The sequence below is a fragment of the Atractosteus spatula genome, chromosome 14 (assembly GCF_055471065.1).
Source record: "Atractosteus spatula isolate fAtrSpa1 chromosome 14, fAtrSpa1.hap1, whole genome shotgun sequence".
NCBI lineage: Eukaryota > Metazoa > Chordata > Actinopteri > Semionotiformes > Lepisosteidae > Atractosteus > Atractosteus spatula.
In genome coordinates this window covers 38,307,379-38,329,688 of record NC_142719.1, presented here as the reverse complement: position 1 = coordinate 38,329,688, position 22,310 = coordinate 38,307,379, and the positions used below count along the sequence as shown (strand labels likewise).

Below are 22,310 nucleotides of genomic sequence, written 5' to 3'. Positions count from 1 at the left end.
GCAAGTTTTCTAATCTGAGATTGAAGAGGCTTTGGCACAACCTAAGCATTGAGCAACTGTATGTTTGAGCAATGGAGATAATAGCTTGACTTTAACCTGTTTGGCTGTAGGAAGGTTGACCATAAGTTGACCATTGGAATCCCTCCACCCCCCAGCTAAGTGGGAGGAGCTGCTGAAAGTGCTGAGATGAGGTTGGGGGAAGAGAGGCAAAGTATGCTGGGAAAGGAGAGTTTTTGTTTGTCGTTAATACCTATAGTAACCTGCAATAGTCTGTCATTTCAATAAGTAATGTGTATCCTGCTTCAGTAGCGAAGAAGATCAAATTCTGTGTTTTGATGAGAAAGTACTACAAGTAATTTCAGTGTTACTTTCGTCATAAAGTGATCAGAAATATTTCCACTTTTACCTTAAATTTTTTTTAAAAAAATCAGTTTCTGAGTTTTCTTTAGTTTATACTGTATATCCCAGTTTGGTTTTGCCTCAGCAGTCAGTAACAAGGGCCCTTTAAAGCTAAACTGCTGAGTCTTCGAGAGCTGTATTTCTTAATAAACACCATCTGGGGGAGCAAGCACGACATCAGCCCCATAGGGAGCAACGTCTGTTCGAATGACTGTGCGGCCAAATGTTTCCTCTCAAACTATTGTGTGTTCATGTGGCTTATTTTCAAGCTGGGAGTCGTTTTGCTGTGACCTTGTATATTTCATTAACATATGTAGGGCAAGTAGTAATGAAGGATGCTTCATTGAATTGGTATTGACAGCTTATTTGTGCCTTGTGTTTTAGTGCAGATACAAGTGGGCATTCTTACATTCAATAAAGGCAGAAGTAATACAGTTTTGATTATATAAACAGTACTACTGCATAGGATACCTGTTCATGTACAGTAAATCACATTCTGCTCAGATGACATACCTCAGATTCTCACGTAGGACTGGGAGCGCTTTGATGCTAATTAGGTTAAATTAGTAACAAGAAAGGTGTTTCACAACCTATTTATGTGCCATGCAGTAGTTATAGACATCTCAGCTTTTTGTTCTGTAACCTAAGCTGATATTTTAATAGTATTTCAGTGCTAGTTTCCTAGACCCAATTTTCAAGAAATTCAGTCTCTGGGATTTAAGCCTCCAGTTCCTGTGCCCTTTTCCCTTGACTTTCTTGCTCAGATTCAAGTGAGTTAGAACTGTGAATATAACTTGTGAGTCTGGTTTCAAGCCCTTCTCCTCCCTGTCATGTCAAAGTGCTCTCTGGTATTTGAGCCATTAAGAAAACCTTCCAGCAAGTGAAGTGTAATCTGCTTCGTAGGAGGTATATGATTCAATTGACTCAGGTAAACAATTCAGTTTGTAGTACTTTAGTAAACAGGCATTCACAAAGCAGAAACGATTTAAAAATCTCAAAAGCATAACCAGCAAAGGTAGAAGAAAGTCCCCTTTTGTAACTATCCCCTTTCCTGCTTTTATTTTCTTAATTCCTTTTCTTTGGTTGTCACAATATTTCATGTTACTTCTCCAACCCTCACAAAGCGTGCGCCGAGCATTCTTGTGGATCTCACTACATCCCGAGCCGCTGAGACTTGCGAATTGCCTGCTGACAGCTGTGCTGCCAGTGGCTGCAAGAGCACAGGGGAAGTGAGAAAAATGTCATAAGGGCCACGGCTTTCAACACAATCCATGTTTTGTAGGTGGTGACAGCGAGAAGGAGTTTGACATAGAGAAAAACAGTGGGAGCATTGTTATTGCCAGACCATTGGATGCGGGAAAGAGGTCAAACTACAACCTGACTGTGAGAGTCACAGATGGAACCCAATCTATCAAAACACAGGTAACGACACCTCATTTGTACACCTGCGGTTGTATGTCTTTGTGTGCACGCATTCAGGGACATGTAAATTTATGACAATTTTTTAAATAAGAGAACAAACCACGTAACTGAAAATCCTGTAAACTCATGGCCTGCATTTTTGTCAGTGATTTTATTAAGCCGTACTTCAGACACCGATTAAACAGAGCACATACAAATGGTTAAATGCCTGGAGTTCGTTGGAAGTTTGGTTTGTGCCAGCTTCAGAAAATAAACAAGGATACAGATCAGCATACTGTACATGCTTTCAGCGCCTTATGCTCTTCCATCTAGAAAATTTCATATTCCAAGAAGATAATCAATTGTGTATTCTTTTATTTGAATGAATTTTGTGTTACATGGCTTGTATGACATGAACAAAAAATATTTTTATGGTAAATCAAAAATTTGTGTAAGTTTCGAATCCTGTATGTTGTATATGACAGCATTTAAATAATACACTTGATAGCCACTGTATTTAGATTACATATATATTTATGGGCAGCACAGTGGTTAACATTGCTTGTCCACAGCGTTGGTCTCTGGGTTCATTTCCTGGAGTGCTATCTGTATGGAGTTTGTATGTTTTCCCCGTGTTCACAATGGATTTACTCTGGGTGCTCAGGTTTCCTCCCACAGTCCAGAGACACACTGGTAAATTAAATGAAAATTGTCCCTGACATGAGTGTGTGTGTCTGTGTGTGTCCTGTGATGAACTGGTGTCCCATCCAGTGTGTATCCTGCCTTGCACCTGTTGCTTGCTGGGATAGGCTCCAGGTCACTGTGACTCTTAATTGGAAAAGTGGTTACTGAAAGTGATGTGATGTGACATATTTTTAAGTTTTAATTTATACAGTATATCACATATACTAAATAACACTGTGAATACTATCTCTAATGAAACTCTTTTAATTGCATGTTACATGACAACAAAGTACATTCTGTATACAAAAACTGTGAGATGTGACACTACTAGGTTCTGTGATTTTGAGAAGAAATGACAAAACTGAAGTACCTGGAGAAGCCCTGTGTGAACGTCACATAGAAAGGCGTGCCCAGACTGAAAATCAGATCCAGGACTCTAAAACTGTAAGACAGAAATGCTCAGCATGGGTCCACCAAGTTTTCCCAAAAGAACTAGAGCTATTTAAAAAGTCAGGCATTCAAGGATATGCAAAAGTCAGTTCTTATGGCCACTTTCAGCATTACATCCATTGGATCAAAACGAATACTTTTAGTGTGGTTGATTGTGCATGACACTCTGTTAAGTTTTTTTTGTGTCCTAATTTATTTTCTGTTTACTCCCTCCATTAACTGTAGTTGCTGTGTTAAGAGAAAAGACTGTTCTCAGTTGGCCACATTGGAGGCCTGCTGTGGGAGGGTTAGAGTTGTAGGCTGCAAAGAAATTACCTAGCTTATTCATTTCATTCTGCTGCCAGGCTTACATCCGTGTGGTGGACATCAACAAGCACAGACCTGAATTTCTCAAGAGCCAGTATGAGGTGAAGGTTCCAGAAGACACTGCCCCTTGGAAAGAGATCCTGCAGCTCAGTGCACAAGATAAGGATGGGAGCAGCAGCTTGGTCTACACCATTCAGAGCAGCATGACCCCAGCCAGTGTCAATTTCTTCAGCCTGAACCCCAACAGCGGGGCTCTTGTTCTGACGGAAAAGCTGGACTTTGAGACTCTGCCTGTTCACACTCTCACTGTGATGGTAGGTCGGCCTTTGGACCTGCAGCCTTTTTGGATATTGTAAAGAATTCTCACATGTCTCGAAAGTATTAACAGAGAGGACTTAAATTTAAAAAAGCAATTAAATGCTTTACCATTAATTGTGTGGTTAAAAAATAAATAAACCATTAAAAACATTAATTTAAATATATGGCCATCCATACTATAACATAATTAACCTTTTTATAATAATAAGTTATCACTTATATAGTGCTTTTCTGGACACTCCACTCAAAGCACTTTACAGTAATGGGGACTCTCCTCCACCACCACTAATGTGCAGCATCCTGGATGTGACAGCAGCCATAGTGCGCCAGTATGCTCTCCACACATCAGCTATCAGTGGGGAGGAGAACAGAATGATGAAGCCAATTTATAGATGGGGATTATTAGGAGGCCACGATTGGGAAAGGCTAATTTTACATTCACCTTGGATGTATTAGTTATTTCCTGCGACCATATTGGTGATACTCACACTAAAGAAAAGTCTTTAGGCCTGACTGGATTGGTGCTGAAGGTTAATTGCAACCAAGCTCGTTTTTCATTGCTCCTTCAGGTGAGAGATCAGGAGATCCCAGTGAAGCGGAACTTTGTGAGAGTGGTTGTTCATGTGGAAGATTGCAATGACCATGCTCCTGCCTTCATGAGCACACGATACGAAGGAGGTGTCCTCAACATGGCTACAGCTGGGACAGAGGTGTTACAAGTCAAAGCTCTGGATAAAGACAAAGGAAGCAATGCAGAAATCATCTACACGTTTCTCTCCGGTAGATGCAATTTGAATGTTAACAAATCATTATTCCTGCTGTAGAGTTTGTTTTTTCTTTACACCTAAGTATTATTTGAGAGGATTCTTTGAGAGATAGTCAAGCTCATTAATTGGAAAGACAATTATAATTGCTGCAATGAAACATTTGATTGTAGTTTTAAAGAATTAACCCAAGGACAGCACTCAGCATTCAATGATGCTAAAATGACCCTCAGACATCTAATGCAGTTTTGATGACGCAGTTTTGAGACCTGAAAAACTGATTATGTTTGAGTTTTGTTCTAGTATGTCTTAGATTTTTGTTTTTCATGCCTTAAAATACAGGTGGTGAATTATTTATTTGTATTAGTTGTTCGTTCTTTAATAATGAATAAACATAATGGGAGAACATTTTATGTGTTAAAGGTATGGTGCACTACTCCAGTTCTGCAGGAACAGAAGGTTTCTGTTTTGTCTTTCCACCTGAACCCTTAATTACCTAATTAAACTAATTATTTGCTTAACTGGGCATATATCATACCAATGTATGGTTGATATGTTAAGAATAACTGAATTGTTTTGATTGATGCAGTAAGAAATTTGAGGACTCTTGGATCAATATAATAGGAATATGATAGCCATTTGGATTGTTACATTCTTTCATTGGCAGATGGACATCTGCATTAAATAACCTATTTTAAAAAAAACACAATTTGCTTTCCTTGCAAACTGTATTCATTTAGGTGTATGAACACGAAGATTAGTCAGGTATAATAGGATTATATCTGTTTCATCAATGAAAGTGTCGCTCATCCGATTGGATGATGGCAAATAGTCAGCCTGCATCAGTGTGAGAGCTAAAGCATTAATCTCTTCTTCTTTTTTGTATTTGTTTAAACAAAGGTGAAAAGCTTATAGGTATTATAAAGTAATACAATTTTGCTTAACGTAAGTCAATTGAAATGTCCTTCAGAAGGATTCAGTTTTGAGTCTGACCTGATAATTCGGCTTTGCTTGGGCTTTTTTCGAAGTCTTTCAAGTATACAGTATGTTTTAGAATTTTGTTTTTATGCTTTAAAATATGGGTGGTATCAATTTATTCTTGTTAGTTCTTAAATTGTTTATACTGACTTAACATAAAGACATGCATATATCTGAAGAATGAAATAAAATAGAATTATATATTTTTTATATATAAAATAATATATATATTTTTTCTTTTGCTTTCTAGGAAACACTGAGGGTGCTTTTGCTATTGACCCAAAGACTGGAAGAATTACAGTGGCAAAGCCCTTAGATAACCTTCCACAAGAAAACTACCAAATCACAGTGGAAGCCACCGACCAGGGCTTTCCACAACGCACTGACACCAGCACTGTAGTCATTCACATCAACCTTTCTGACGAAACCCCACCCAAATTCCTCACCAATGAGTATTTTGCAGAAATTAGTGAAGCAGCACCTGTGGGATCGCCAGTGACTACAGTGTCAGCATCCAGCCCCTCAGGTGTACGATATCAAATTAAAGATGGAGACCCCAATGGGACTTTTCAAATAAACAGTTTCTCAGGAGTGCTTTCCACCCAAAAAGCTTTGGATTTTGAGAAGAATTCTTCTTATCAGCTTGAAATCAGAGGTTCCACACTGGCCGGGACCTTTTCTGACATGATTGTTTTTGTGTATGTGATTGATGAGAATGACAACGCACCCTCTTTTCTCCGGGAAGAGTTCATAGGTCAGATCAGTGAGTCTGCTCATGAGAATAGCATGGTGATGGGTGAGTTAAACACACCTTTAGTCATTCAAGCCACTGATGCTGACAAGGATTCAAATGCTCTTTTGGTTTATCAAATCCTTGAGCCAGAAGTGCAGAAGGTCTTCAGAATTGAACCCAGCATGGGGACTCTCTTTCTGACATCCAGTGTGGATTTTGAAATTACTTCAGAATTTCAATTCAGTGTGCAAGTCCATGACTCTGGGGAACCTCCACTATATGCATCTAAATCATCGAAGGTGACGGTGCGTGTCCTTGACATTAATGACTGTCCCCCGAAATTTTCAAAACAACAATATGAATCTTCTCTCATATTACCTGCTTTTCAAGGGATGGAAGTTATAAAAGTGTCAGCGAGCGATGCCGATTCAGATGTTACATACAGCATCAATGAAGGCAATGTTAACAATGCTTTCACTATTCATCCTAGCAGTGGCCTCATCACAGTGAACAATGCTTCCAACCTCAGACAGAATTATCAGCTTTTTGTAAAAGCCTCTGATGGACTGTACAAAGACACAGCTCTTATTAAAGTCAACTTCACCAGCATTACAGGGCATGGTCTTGTGTTTCAGAACAAGTTCTACGTGGCCACTGTTTCTGAGAACAGCACATCTGTTAAAACTTTGGTTGTAGTGAGAGCCTCTGGGAGCTATTTGAATGAGCCTTTGATCTACTCGGTTTCAAACTCAGATGGGATGTTTTCAGTAATACCAACTTCTGGGGTTCTGGAAACAACAGGCATTCCCTTCGATAGGGAGAGGCAAGACGTATATGACGTGGCTGTTGAGGTCAGGGATACCAGAGATCCTCCCAGGAGAGCCCTCACCTATGTGAAGGTGTATGTAGATGATATCAATGATAACGCACCAGAGTTCTTAAACTTACCTTATGCTGTAACTGTCCAGGATGATGCAGATCCAGGGGATGTGCTGTTTCAGGTCACAGCAACAGACAAAGATCTTGGAGAAAATGGAGCTGTCGTGTTCTCTCTACAAGATGATTTTGACCTCTTCAGAATTGATCCTTATCTTGGGGATGTATCCCTTCAGCGATCCCTTGACTTTGAATCTATGAATAAGTATGTTCTCACAGTAATAGCAAGTGATGTGGGTGACCCAAGCTTGACATCTGAAGCAGAGCTTATTGTTCAAGTGAGAAACAGGTCCAATCCAATATTTCAGAAGCTTCATTACCTATTGAATATTCCTGAAAACATTTCCCCTTTCACAACAATCTTGCATGTACAAGCTAGGAATCCTGAAGGTTATCGTCTGATTTACAATCTAGTAGAAGAAAATGCTTCGAAAAACTTTCATATTGACTTTAAAACTGGTGTTCTAAGTGTCACCGACTTTTTGGATTACGAGGCTCAAACTAAACACACTTTTACCGTTAGGGCCACAGATTCAGTGACAGGGACTTACTCTGAAGCTACAGTTGATATTGAAATTGAAGATATTAATGATAACCCTCCAGTGTTCCAGCAGAAGACTTACACAGCTCATGTGTCAGAGGGATCACCTATTGGCACTTCAGTAATACAGGTTTCTGCCACCGATAAGGACTCAGGAAAGAATAAAGCAATATTGTATCAAATAGTGGAGACAGGTCAAAATGATAACACTTTCTTCAGTGTGGATGCTCTTACTGGGCTTGTAGTAACAACACATGAACTGGATTATGAAACCACTCAACAATTTCATTTAAAAATCAGGGCTATAGATAATGGAGTGCCTCCACTGAGCAGTGAAGCTTTCATTGTTGTAAACGTTTCAGATGTCAATGATAACCCTCCAGCATTTAACCAACCCCAATATGATGCTGCTCTAAATGAAATGGCTATGTGTGGCCATATCGTAATCAAGGTCCAGGCTTCTGATCCTGATAGCATAAATGCCAACAATCTAGAGTACATGATACTATCAGGCAACAATGACAGGCATTTTGCCATCAATCATTCCTCAGGTATTATCTCATTTTCTAATGTTTGCAAGAGAAGCTTAGATCCTTTTTACAACCTCACAATTGCTGTGTCAGATGGAGTATTCAAAAGAACAGCACCAGTTAACATCAACATGATGAATATTAACAAGCACAGCCCGCACTTTGAGCAAAATATCTATGAAGCTGAGCTAGCTGAGAATGCTGAAGCTGGGACACAGGTTATTAGACTAGCTGCTATAGACCCTGATGATGGGCCTTACGGTAGTGTTGACTACACAATTATTAATAAGCTGGCTGATGAAAAATTTTCAATAGACAAGAATGGTCAGATAGTGACAACCCAGGCCCTCGACAGGGAAAACCCAACCCAGAGAGTCATTGCTATCAAGGTTATGGCCAAAGATGGAGGAGGAAAAGTTGCCTTTTGTACTGTTAAAATCATACTGACTGATGAGAATGACAATGCTCCCCAGTTCAAAGCCTCAGAATATCAGGTCTCAATTCAGTCCTCTTTGAGCAAAGGCTCTCCTGTCATTCAGATCATGGCTTATGATGCAGATGAAGGCAAGAACGCCGATGTCACTTACACTGTTGATGAAGCAGAGGAAGTCACCGAGGAGATTATTGAAATTAATCCTTTCACTGGAGTTATCAGTGTCAAAGAAAGCCTCGTTGGCCTGGAAAATAAGATTTTTAATTTCAAAGTCAAAGCTCGAGATGGGGGTTCTCCTTACTACAACTCCAGTGTCCCTGTCCAACTTAATGTTGTTCCCTCTGAAGTGACTTTGCCACAGTTTTCTGAGCCTCTTTACACCTTTTCAGCATCAGAAGACATACCTGTCGGTTCAGAGGTCGGGACAATAAAGGCAGATGCTGATACCCCTCTAATATATAGTTTGGTGGAAGGCAACACTGTGGAAAGTAATAAAGAAAGAGTCTTTGCTGTGGACAGTGATAGTGGGACACTTCTAGTGCAGAAGAGTATTGACCACGAGAAAACCAATTGGTACCAAATTGATGTCATGGCACAATGTAATCATAATGGAACTGATGTTGCTTCAATAGTGTCTGTGAGTATCCAGGTCCAGGATGTAAATGATAACAGTCCTGTGTTTGAAGCTGACCCTTACAGAGCTTTTCTCACAGAAAATATGCCTGCAGGAACCACTGTCATTCAGGTGACGGCCATTGATCCGGACACTGACACAAACGGACAGGTTTCCTATAGGCTGGAGTCTGAATCTGACAACATCAACGATGTCTTTATGATTGATAATGAAAGTGGGTGGATCACCACCTTGAAAGAAACTGACTGTGAAACCGACGGTTTCTACGTGTTCCATGTTGTTGCCACGGATCATGGAGGGAAGGTCAAACTGTCCTCTTCGGCCCTGGTGAACGTGACCATTACGGATGAGAACGACAGCCCGCCAGTGTTCACCGAAGAGGTGTACCAAGGATCTGTTGTTGAAAACAGCCCTCCTGGGGAAGACATTACTACAGTGAGCACTACAGATGCAGATGTATCAGAGGGCAACAGACAGGTTACATGTTACATAACAGGTAAGTTTCCTTTTTGATATTTTCTTTAGATTTATGAAAAATCATAAACAAGAGGCAATAAGCAAAAAACTAAAAAGAAAATACAAGAAAAGAATAACCGTCATTGGTTCGACCCTGCATTTACTAATCAAGCCATCATATTGGAAAGTTATCAGGAACATACCAGCATTTTTTCAGGTATACTTTACTAATGAATTTGGTTCATATGCAATGTGCATATATCAGTAACTTAACTGATTAATGAAGTTCTGTGCAAATCACATGTTCATATGTTATGCACTAAGATCTAATGGTAACAATTTTTACGAGTTTTATGGTAACACATTTACCAAAACAGGTTAAAATGTACAGGAAAGAGGTCCATAACAGTTTAAAATGGCCAACAACTGGACCTTAACATCATAAAGATTAAGAAACACTACTAAAACGAATTAGAGTGAAAGAATTTTGGTGATGTTTTGTTGGGTCCATAGACATTGAGAAATGTAATAGAGGCCCTACCGGTTAACCTAAAGATCATTGCAAATTGACATGACACAGGGTAGTCAGAGTCAAGTAGGGTATAAATCACAGTTCTTACATAAAACAGCTCTGCCCCTGTGCTTAAAGTTGTAATAACTGAGGAAAACCTAACCTCTCCATTTGGTTTTCAGACTGTGAGATGTATTTCTCAGAATAAAAATCTGTTCCCCATGTTTACTCTTCTCATTGACTGACATTTTTATTAACACTTAAAAGCCAGTAATCATTATACCTAGAATATATTTATCAAGATGGTATCAGTTTAATTAGCTATCATACAGTATATGTGTTTAGGTTATTTTAAAGAGGATCTAAGCTACTGTATGTACTGTATAACATCATCATTTTCTCACCCTTATTATCCAGTATAGGGTCGCTGGAAACCAGAGCCTATCCTGGCAAACAACGGGTACAAGGCAGGATACACCCTGGATGGGATGTCAGTCCATCACAGGGCACAAATAGATAGAAAAACACATACATTCACTCCTGCCAGGTTTTTACAGAATTAAATTAACCTACCTGCATGTCTGTTGGAGGACACCAGAGCACCCAGTGCAAACCCATATGAACACGGAGAAAACATACAATTTCACACAGATAGCACCCCAGGAATTAAACCCAAGGCCCAAGTAATAGGAGGCGGCAATGCTAACCTGTGTGCCACCCTGAAGCCCAGGCGACAACATGCTATGCTCAATATTCTGAAAGTGAATTCAGAAACTCCTAATGAATCCCAATCGGTCCTCTCTGTTTGTGTCCAGATGGGGACCCCCTGGGACAGTTTTCTATGGAGCAAAATGGACAAGAATGGAAGGTGAAGCTAAAGGACACAGTTGACAGAGAAGTGAAAGAAAAATATACACTGAAGATCACAGCAACGGATGGAAGGTTTCAGGCCTTTTCTACAGTAGAGATTCATGTTCTTGATATCAATGACAACAGCCCTCAGTGTGAACAGGTAACCCACATCTCCATCCAATGCATGTTCTAAAATATGACTGCTCACATCCAGATTAATGGATTAAATGTTTTTAATTAATCTGCTTTCAATTATTTTGTATAGCATTTTTTCTTTGGTGAGATTACTATATTTCAAGTCATGCAATTTCATTACAGTTCTTTGCAAAAGTTCTGTAATTCGCATTTGGATATAAACAAAGTTGATTAAAATACAAATATATATATATAAAAGTATTAAAGTAGTACCATACCATGTCCCTTTTATATGTTTAATAACAATTTAGGTTGTGTAAATGTCACTTTGTAGTTTATGTAGTCTCAATGAATCTATTTATACAACAAATATCTATTAGTACAGCATTTACTGATTAGAACAATCTGATCTTTGTAAACAGGCAGTTAATCATGTAGTAGAAGTCAATTCCAAACAGGATATTTTCATTCCATTAACACATCAATTTTAGCACATTACACAACACAGGAAAACAAATATTGGAAATGGAACAAAAAACTCATTGTTTAAGTCTCTGGTATTTGCTTTTTTTTTAAACAAATTGTTAACTACTGAATAGTATGTTCTGTCTTTATGGGGGGATAAGGAGCTCACCCACTTCAAGTTCTCTCTTCAAAGTAAATTGCTGTTTTTGTTTTTTCTCTCCCTTAAATGATTCTAATCCTAAAACTGCAGTGACTTTGCATTGCTTTATTTTGTTAAACTGGGAAAGAGACATTTCTTTAATCTTTTCAATACACTGTGTTATTGTACAAAAGGGAAATGATTATTAAACTAAATTATTATATTTTTTTAATATTTGTGATTTCTGAAAGGCTTAATATATGGTGGCTGAGGTATATGTTTTTAGCAAGTTCTGTGTTCACTCTACTCTGCTGTAGCTGTTGTATACTGAGGTCGTACCAGAGAATTCTCCATCAAGACTCTTCATACTAAAAGTTTCAGCGAAGGATCCAGACCTTGGTACCAATGGACAAGTTGTTTTTACTCTTCACGGTCCCAGCGCAGAAAAGTTCCATCTCGACCCCCTGACTGGTGAGACAAGGCTTTCATTTTGAGTTGCTATCTACTGCCTTCCATTCTCCGAAAAGTGATAAGATAGCATCTGTCTTCCTGCAAATTTGTGTTGGAGTGCACAGATAATGCTAACACAATGAAAGCTGTATCCTGCTGAGAAAGGTCTTTATGTTTTGGATTTCTCTTCTTGTTTTCATATTTTGATTCACAAGTATTTCCTGTCTCATCAATCATGCTTTATTATTGTAGATCATATCTCCCTTTCACAACTTTATATGTTGTCCAAAACTATGGACCTCCACATGTATGCTAGGGTTATTTTATTTTTAAACTTGTTCAATCATTAGAACAATAAATTAACAGGGTATCTTAATGTTTTGCTTTGAGTACAATTAGGAGAAATTCCATAATTGTTTAAATTGCTTATATTAATAATATTGCACACTATCTGTCATTTATTGTAGTATTTCTGTTAAGGCTAAAAGTGACCACACACATGCACGAAAAATGAATCTGTGTTGCTAAATCCCACTTGCAGTTAGTTCTGTTTTTTTAGTAATGAGCGCCAGAATGATGAGTTGCACAACCGATTAGCTTAAGTAATTTTTGACTTGTTTAAACATGTTAATTGTTGGACTACATTATCAGTGCTTGTGAGAAAGTGCAATGCCAGCTGAGTACAAACTTTTCTGAATAGAATCAAAACATTATTTTAAATAAAATTGTTACATGTATTTAAGAAACATTAAATTGCATTGAGGGCAACACAGTGGTGCAGTGGTTAACATTGCTGCTCCAGCCCTGGGTTAAATTCCTGAGATCTGTGTGAAGTCCGTATGTTCTCCCTGTGCTCGTGTGGGTTTCCTCCAGGTGTTCTGATTTCCTCCCACAGCCCAAAGACATGCAGGTAGGTTAATTAGCTTGTGGGAAAACAGGCCCTGGTGTGAGTGTGTGCATATTTGTAGCGCAGAGGAGTTAAGTGCCATGTGTACATTGGAATTCTTATTCACGCTGATCTTTCAGGACAAGCACAGTACAACAGACAACACCACACAATGTAGACAGTACATTACAAAATGTTAGATATTAAATTGCAGAGAACAATCATGTGGTAGTGAAAAAAACAGTAGTCCAAGTGAAAAGAGCAGAGTACAGAGGTGCATTGAGTTCTGAGGCACTGCGCAGTTACTGTAGCTGCTAAGGATGCACACTGCCCTAGTGTAGAAGCTGTTCTCAAGCCTTGTGTCTGTGTGTGCATCTTGATGGACAAGCATCTCTTCCAGAGAGGTGTATCCTGCCCTTGGCCCCTCATTTGCAGAGATAGGCTCTTGCCCCCCTGAGATCCTGTATTGGCTAAAGCAGTTAGAAAATGACAGATGGATAAATTGCACTGAATTATCACTCTGTCGCTGACAAAGTTCTTTGAAGAGGCCATGGCCTATACCGCCTGCACCTTGAAACTATCTGTTTGGTCTTAAATGTTTCCATCATTCGGCAGGAACAGTTTTAACCAATCAGTTCTCAACTTTAACCTTTTTTTTCTGTCCAGTCAGATAACAATAACACAACAACAATAAAAATAGAGTATGATGGCATTTGGTATGAAACATGTGATTTATTGTTGTGTTTAACAGCATGAATTCATTAAACTTTGGGGTAAATGTTTAAGAGAAGGTGATTGATTACTCACATCTGTTAATTTCATCAGTACCCCTTTATTTGCATTCCTACAAAACATTGGAAATAGCGGCAATTCAAATGAATCATCATACCGTACATTGGAGCCTTAATTCCAAGTTACTTATTTTTAGATACAACAGTGTCAAATATATACAGAACCTGCTGTATTTTTCTAGAACAATAGCTATGCAGATATGTCCTGCTGGGAAGCATAAGTAATCTCTCAAGACCCACTGGTGGATCATCACTTATAAAGTGATAATAGTTATCAGGATAATTCTTTTTGTATTTTTGTATCACAAAGTACCCCAGAGTGGTCAGAGTGGTACAGATCAGCATTCCCCTGAATGACATGTTGTAGCTGTTGGACTCAAGAGGCCCCACTTGCTCCTACTGCTACGTGCTGTTCCACCAACATCACATTCAGCAGCAACCTGATTTTTTTAGAGGTCTCCCATTCCAGTATGAACCAAAACTATCTCCCGAGAATTGAGCCTGGCTAGTACCAGGTTATTAACTCATTAAAAATCCCATGACATACTGTATAGACACAAACAGAAGAAGGGCTACCCCCCCCCCCCATGCTTAAATTATTGTTATATATTGTTTTTAAACTGTACTTGTACCTATAGCTTTTATATGCATTGAACACTGGTTCATTCAGGCTTTGAGACCTCTAATGCATTAAGTAATTTGATGAAAAGTGTTACATTCCAAATACTTATTGTTTAGCCATTGAACAAAATAAGGGAGCATGACTTTAATAATGCTAACTCGCTTGAAATATTTTTGATGACATCTGTTAATGTGTGTTGCAGGAGAGCTATTCACGTTAGCCGTTCTGGATCGCGAGCAGCAGATGGAGTATGATTTGGTGGTAAAAGCCACGGATGGGGGTGGACGGTCTTGCCAGGCTGATATCATGTTGATGATCCAGGATATGAATGACAACGCCCCCAGATTCTCCAGCGACCACTATGTCGTAACTGTTTTTGATAACACGACAGTGAAAACCCCCATCGCCATTGTCTATGCTAAAGACCCAGACACTGGTGAGTCCTTTTTGTTTGTGTTCCAAGTAAAGTGAACGCTAGGCTGATAACACTGGCATCGTGCTTTGCATTATATAATGAAGAGCACTGCAAAGGTGTTTTTTACTATCACACATCCTCTTCAATGAAAGGGAACAAATTCTTAAGTTGGCAAATTCTTTTGGTATGATTTTTCCAAAATATCTCTTATACCACATTCTATTTCTTTGGATTGCAAAGTTTGGTTCTAATTATGCAAACATATTAAGTGCCATTTTTAAAGAATGGAATATAATAACTTATTTTTTAAGTGGCAAATGTTTTCATACTTGTGGTTCTAAAACGTATTTTATGTTAAAATGAAGCTGCTGCTTTTTTTTAACTTTTCACAAATGTCTTTTTCAAACCACAGATGTGCTCACAGTCTAATACAGTAATCTGAAGTACAAAGTCAGGAAATGGGCTGGTCTAGCAATCTAATATCGTCTCAAAAATCTGTTCACTGCTTCTGAAATATTTAAATAATTCTGCTTTCTGCTGGTGGCTCATGCGTAGGTGTTTTCTGTATGATCATAAAAAAAAAGTGTTTCATGAAGGAACATTATTTAGGCGGAGTGTGGCTACACCTACAAATGTGCTACAACTTGTTGGAACTTTCATTTTCCCTCTTTTTAATTTCTTCTGATTTCACTAAATGTTGTTATGCTTTTCCCTACGAACAACATTAAACATTAAACAGAAACTAATTGTGTGGCACAATTGGCTTAGGTATTTTCTTCTCTAAGGAGTGCAGTATATTTTAGTGTTCACTCAAGAGAGAATTGCAAGAGAGCACGTCACGTCATCTTTACACGTGCACAGTTTCAAAAAGAAGTTACAGGTTAGGAAACCATTTAACCTTGATGTTACCAGATATTTACAGACTGTACACAAACTGCCTACTTTCTCATACATGAAATTAGTATTTCATGAAATACTCATTTCAAAGCACATAACTAGAACCCAGTAATGCACAGTCACTTAATTACAATTGTATGCTTCCTGCTCCTGTAATTAAAATGATAGGCATTATTACCTTAATGTCATAAATTACCACGCAGAGGAGATAATCATATGCTGCCTATGAATTAATACATTTCATGAACAGCGGTGCAGTGGTTAGCTTTGCTGCCTCGCAGCGCTGGGGGCCCTGGACTCAACATTGGACCCAGGGTGCTGTCTGTGTGGAGTTTATATGTTCTCATGTGCACATGGGTTTCATCTGGATGCTGCTGTTTCCTCCCACACTCCAAAACCATACTGATAGGAAAATTTGCCCTAGGTGGGAGTTTGTGAATATTTGTGTACCTGGCCTTGTGCCTGTTGCTTGCCGGGATAGGCTCCAGTTCCACTATGATCCTGACTTGGAAGAAGCAGTAAGAAAATGGATGGATGAAATACAGCTTAAGGGAAAGATAAGCATGTAGTTATATCTTCTTTGCAAGTTTAAACTTTCTAATATTATTGCCAAATGCAATGCATTGATGTGTGTGTGAACAGAACTGGAATTAGTTATAGTTCTTTATGTTAACATGCGCTGAAACATTACAGAATGAGTTAATGATATTCTGCAGTCAATGGCAGAAATACAACATGATCTTACCAACTTTGTGATCCTCATTCATAGACTATAGGGAATAAGGTTTTTTTTCCACTTTCACATACATGCAATTGTACTGTATAGTGGCACTGCAGGGAAGATGTAGTACAAGGATTTACAATTCTGAAAGGAATGGCCAAAACCAGCCCTAGATAAGGGCCCACCATGGGCCAAATGGAAACCGAGAAGGAGTGCATTTCAAACTGAAATGGGGAAGAAAATCTTTACACAGACGTCGTTGAAGCTGATTCACTGGTACCCTTCAGGAAATGGCTGGATAAGATCTTTAAGATAACAGCAACAAGTGATCAACAAAGAATGAACAACCACTTGTTTGTAAGCTTCCTAATGGACAGTATAGACATTAGGTTTCTACTTAGCTTCTTATGTCCTTAAAGAGCACATGTGTTGAAAGTTCATTTTTGTCTTTTTTTACATTTCTTCTGGAAGCAACAAATCACATTTTTCTACTTTACCATTTTACTTTTATCTTTCAGGCATCAATTCTGAGGTGGTTTACTCTCTCATCGACTCTGATAGCCAGTACTTTTCACTGGATGAATTCTCAGGGATGATCCGTCTTGAAGCACCTCTGACTGACGAATCAAAATCCTTATTCGAGATGAAGGTCCAAGCAGCCGACCGGGGACTGCCCCGCCATCTGTTTTCTGTTGCCACGGTAACCGTTAATGTGGTGGACTTAAGTGATTACATTCCAGTCTTTCTGAATACCGAGTATGTCGCTGAGATCCCAGAATCCACTGCTCTTGGCACGGAAGTGCTGAGTGTCTCAGCGCTGGCAAAAGATGGAGATCGGAACGCAGACATTGTTTATGGCATCATTTCAGGCAATGAGCACGGGAAATTCTCCATGGATTCAAAAACTGGTAAGGCTGGTCAAAACTCAGTTTTAATTTAATTTTACTATTTTCCAATTAAAACCACTTGCCTATAACTAAATGGTGGTTTATTTTTTAATTAAAAGCTCACTTTACCACGAAAAGTGAATTCTGAAAATTAAACTTTTAGTGGAATTGGCAAATAAGAGTGAAACCCTTTTTATTTGTTGTATCCAATAACCCACATCACCCACAAAGTGAACTATTCTATTTTAAATTCCCAAATAGTTTACACTTGGGTGGTTACATTTCTGTTAAGCTGGTTTCCTGATTTCCAGTTTCTAACTAGTTACACTATGTCCACTTGTACAGTTTTGAGAAGACTTCCTAAGATTGAATTAATTTTGCACATAGTTTTTTGTAAACATATTAGGTATTATTCAGTTTGTCGAACCTAGCTTGAAACCTTTTCTTAAAGTTAAAGGATAATTTTTGGGCACAGTTGTGAGTCATAATATCAACCAACCTGCTGGGTAGTCTCTGAGTGATATTATTCATTTTTATTGGCTGATTATAACCTCATGTGAAGAAACCAGTTTTTGACAGTTTGGACTGAAACAAAGGTTACTTGGAATTAGCAATTACAATGGATAGAATTAAGAATAACTTGCAGTTGACATACCCCAGTGTAGTGTTTTTATAAGAATATACCAGCAGATGATCTGTAATATTTCAGCAGTTCCTTGAAGTACCAGTTCAGGCTTTTTCTAATGGCTTCAATTACACATTTACCATGAAATACAGAGTGGAACTAAATATGGTCTCAGAAGGAACTAATGATTTTGAGACAACTAGAAATGATTTATTTTAATTGTTTGAACCTTGTAGTGTCAAGTTCAGGTCCCTGAATAAGACCCATAAGAGATGGTTATTTCATTGCCCTGTGTACACCTGAACAATGTAGGACAGATCTATTCACTCAGTGGTTAAAGCTTTTAAATTTAAAAAAGTTTAAAATTAGCTATGCCCACAATCACTTGCTATGTGGTTTGTCTGTTCGGGGGCCAACAATCATACATCCGTGACCTGTTTTTCAATTGTGTAGCTCTTTTATTAACAATACTTCTTCTGTTTTATGAGAGGCAGTATTATACTGTGCATTACAAAGAGCTTTATTTAAGAGTGAATCAACTAATCAGTGCATCATTGCCCTCTTCCTTATATAAACATTTTAAAATCACTACATAACATGTAAAGACTTGAAAGTATTACAAGAAAATGAAATAAATGAACAAATGTATTCATTGTGATTGTACCTATTGCATCAGTGCATATTTAACTTATTGGCTTTTTATTCTACCTTATCCCACGTCTCTTGAGGGTTCTGTTTTCAAATTTGGCTTTGATCTGTTCTTTTGGGAGGGTTCTGAATTGAGCTGAAGAGTTTAACAGTTTACTTTGAAAGAGTTAAATGTTTGGTACAGCAAAATGTAAAGTCTAATTTAAGATCCTGCTGGGAATACGAGTGAATTGCTGTTGTTGGTGGTAGTAGTAAAATAAGTAGTTGTGGTAGTCGCAGCAATGTTAGTATTAGCGCTAGAAATAAAGTGAGCTACGTAAAGAAAGCACAGCCTAATCTCTTTTCCTTCCAGTACTTGTCATACTTTAACATCAGCATAGTACCCACCTGTATGAGTAACATAAGAGTAGTTTTAGCTACTTGAGGAAGATTGCTTTGATTGCTTTGATCATATTTTATCTGTACATGGTATAGTATAGCCAGCGTGACACCTTTATAGAGGGATATATGATTCTTAATAATAACATTCACAGTTGTACACAACTATTGTTTTTTTTTTTCAAAAGACATAGCAAATACATAATGTTTTCAAAGAGTTTGCAGAGTTCAAAGCATGTGTTGGGGGTGGGCTTGGGCTGGGATTAGACCTCAGGTTAAATAACACACTTTATTGCCGGGATGTCAGGATGACATTAAGAGGCTTATAGAATGCTGCTCTATGTTGTAGTTGCAATTGTTTTAAATTATTTTCAATTTAACAAATTTGAAGGCTTTCCACAGCAGTGATGGGTATGGTTACAGCCTGACACAACTTGTTTTTAAGTTGGAAACAATTGTACTGTTTGTCATCTTTTTTACTTGCAAAAGTCTTTACTTACTTTAGAAAAATGTAAACTGGAGCACAAGCATTAAAGCTCCCACAGCTCCTGTTACATGAATATACATTAAAAGGATTAAAATGAGTAGTTGAATCTTTTTGATCAAAGGCCGAGACATTTTCTAAGAGAGTTTTTTTGAAGTGGTTTTAAAAAGAAAAATAAGTGAGTTTCCTTCTGGATAGTTTAAAGTGTAAAATTTCTTCAATAGGGAATATCTGTATATACTGTATAATAGTCAAAGGACGGATATGACTAATATTACTAAACTAAAACAAAAAGTACATTAATCTTGGAAACATCTGTAATTAACATTGAAATAAAAAAAACATTTTTTTTAAATTCTTGCTATCTCTGCCACTTTTTACTTGGAAACCTGGAATGTTGCATGGAGGAGTGAATAGGTTTTGTTTTTTATGTACAACATTGTTTTATTTTAACGAAGTGTAGATTTGAGACTGGCTGGCAGCCCAGAACCATACACAGACCACTATACATAGTGATCTCAGCAACTGAAAAAAACACCAGTAAGGGTATCAAACAATACCCTTATTACACACACCTAGAATTTAGTGGTGTCTATTTTCTTGCCCGTTCTGTCGTATTTGTCTTTGCAGTATTTAACAACATAATGCCAGATAACTAAACAACATTTGAGAAGGTGTTTAGTTAATAAATCTGGGAGTGACAGAATTTTCATTCAAATTACTTTAACACTCAAGTATATGAATGCCATGGGAAATCTGTGCAAGGACTATAGCAGCCTTCTTTGATGTTAAACCTCTTGAGATGCAATTGTTTAACAATTTGCATATGGAGAAAGTATGTTGCATGAATACAATAGTAATAATTTTGTAATTCCTTTATGTTGGTAATTATAGTTGGCCACTTTGACATTGCATAATCAAAGATGTACTGTATTGGCTAAACAAGGGATCAGTTGTATCCAGAAGTAAAGAGTATTTAGGAGTGTACCTGCTACGGGCATGATTCATCCTATCATCATATTCCAACCTGAGAATATAATTAGTCCCAAAAGTGCTCACAGCTGGCCTTTGCCAGTGTATTCTGCTTCCTACTTCTGAAACAAATCCATAATAAGCCAACCGTGTGTCACATTTCCAAAAAAAGGAAAAAACAAAAATTAAAAAAATGATATTTGGATAAATATTTGGATGCATTTAGACAAATGATATTGTCAAATAAAGTAGTGCTTTTATACAATGAAACTAATAATACAGATTTCCATTTTGATTGAATCTTTGTCAGATCCTAAAGCAGAGTTTCTTTTTAATTTACTTCTGAATTATAGTGAAGTAGTTATTTCCATGCACAAGCAAGTCGATTTAACGGTGTACCTTTAATAATTTGTGCTTTGTCGTAGGTGATTTGTATGTGAATGGATCCCTGGACTTTGAACAATGCCAGGAATATTACCTCTCGGTTGAAGGTATTAGAGGAAAGTCTTCCTCTCTCAGTGATATCACCACGGTGATCATTAATATCACTGATATCAATGACAACCCGCCAATCTTCAGCCATGGTGATTATAGTGCCGAGGTACCTGAAGATATCGCACTGGGAGAAACTGTTACCCAGGTATGCTTTTTGTGCTTCACAAAAAATTAAACTCAGTCTTTGGTAATCAAATAGCCATAATAATGTAATGAAAATAAATAATATGAACTAAGTCATAAAATTGATGTCTAAAGGTTTGTGCATTTGTATTAACCCAAAAAAAATTATTAATAACATAACAGGTTTTGGTTTAGATAACATGTCAGTTGTTGTAAATTAAATTTATGTTCTTCAAGTGATGAAGTGTCCAGTGCTTGAGTGTAGACTCCAGCATTGCAGAACTTTAAAGAGAACAGGGGCACACAAACGGACCCGGTTAACTGGACTAGCTGGCTAGAAACTTCCATTCAAACAACCACCTCCAGTTCAGAACCCCACTAATGAAATGCTCTGTCATTTTTTTTTGCATACAGCATTTTTAGTTGTTAGATGAATTAAAGAAAAAAGAAACATTAAAGAAGATGAGAACACTGTTTCAAGCACATTAGTTCAGAGAAAGATAATATAACTGATTCCTGCCATTATATTTGTTTTGCACTTTAGCATCCCTGTAACTTCACATTTTGTGTTACAAACTGCTGATAGGACAGGTCAAACGTATTTCTGGTACAAAGCTATAGTGCAAGACCTTTTCTAAAATATAAAAAATATTTTAAACAACAACAATACTTGAACTATAGTAGCAAGCTGTCACGAGAATTAGACTCGTTCTCTTTGTTCACTCAGCTGGCAATTCTGTGCTCTTCTTCAAGGTTTCAGCTGATGACCTTGATGGGCCCCTGAACAACCGCATCCACTACTCGATCGTTAGCGGCGATCCATGGCAGCAGTTCAGCATTGACCCAGCCAGTGGGGAGATCCGCATCATCCGGCACCTGGATCGGGAGGAGGTGAGGTTAAGAAACACTGAGGATCCCCACCACTCAGCCATTTTACCCCTCTTATATGTCTTGTGCTGTGTAGAAGGACACGTATTCTACTGTGCAATGTCCTACTGTCCTACTTTCTTGCTTCAAATCTTCTGTGGCATTACAGGGGGGGGTGTTCTGTGTGGAGGCGGAGCCCTGGATTAAGGGCGACACGTAGCCTTAACAACCACAGCTGTGCCGGCTAATTAATGACGAGCTGCAGCCCTTTAAGACACACTGAGCGCCTCCCCGGAGGGAGGAGCGGGCCCCCGCAAGGGGAGAACCTTCCAGGGCCAGTCCCGGAGGCGATTGTAACGTGAGCGTTAGGCCGTTGTTTTTTCT

At 38.2% G+C, this 22,310-nt stretch overlaps 1 protein-coding gene across 1 annotated transcript in view; it reads left to right on the top strand.

Annotated features, from left to right (window-relative positions):
* The window catches only part of fat2 (FAT atypical cadherin 2), a 59,452-nt gene that overhangs the window by 19,227 nt on the left and 17,915 nt on the right, over positions 1-22,310 (top strand). Inside the window, exons 7-16 of the mRNA XM_088932226.1 lie at positions 1,682-1,821; positions 3,279-3,554; positions 4,128-4,338; positions 5,551-9,603; positions 10,890-11,086; positions 11,983-12,136; positions 14,617-14,850; positions 16,966-17,355; positions 20,867-21,081; positions 21,813-21,950. Coding sequence (XP_088788352.1) covers positions 1,682-1,821; positions 3,279-3,554; positions 4,128-4,338; positions 5,551-9,603; positions 10,890-11,086; positions 11,983-12,136; positions 14,617-14,850; positions 16,966-17,355; positions 20,867-21,081; positions 21,813-21,950 — 6,008 coding nt within the window. The remainder of the gene's footprint in view (positions 1-1,681; positions 1,822-3,278; positions 3,555-4,127; positions 4,339-5,550; positions 9,604-10,889; positions 11,087-11,982; positions 12,137-14,616; positions 14,851-16,965; positions 17,356-20,866; positions 21,082-21,812; positions 21,951-22,310) is intronic.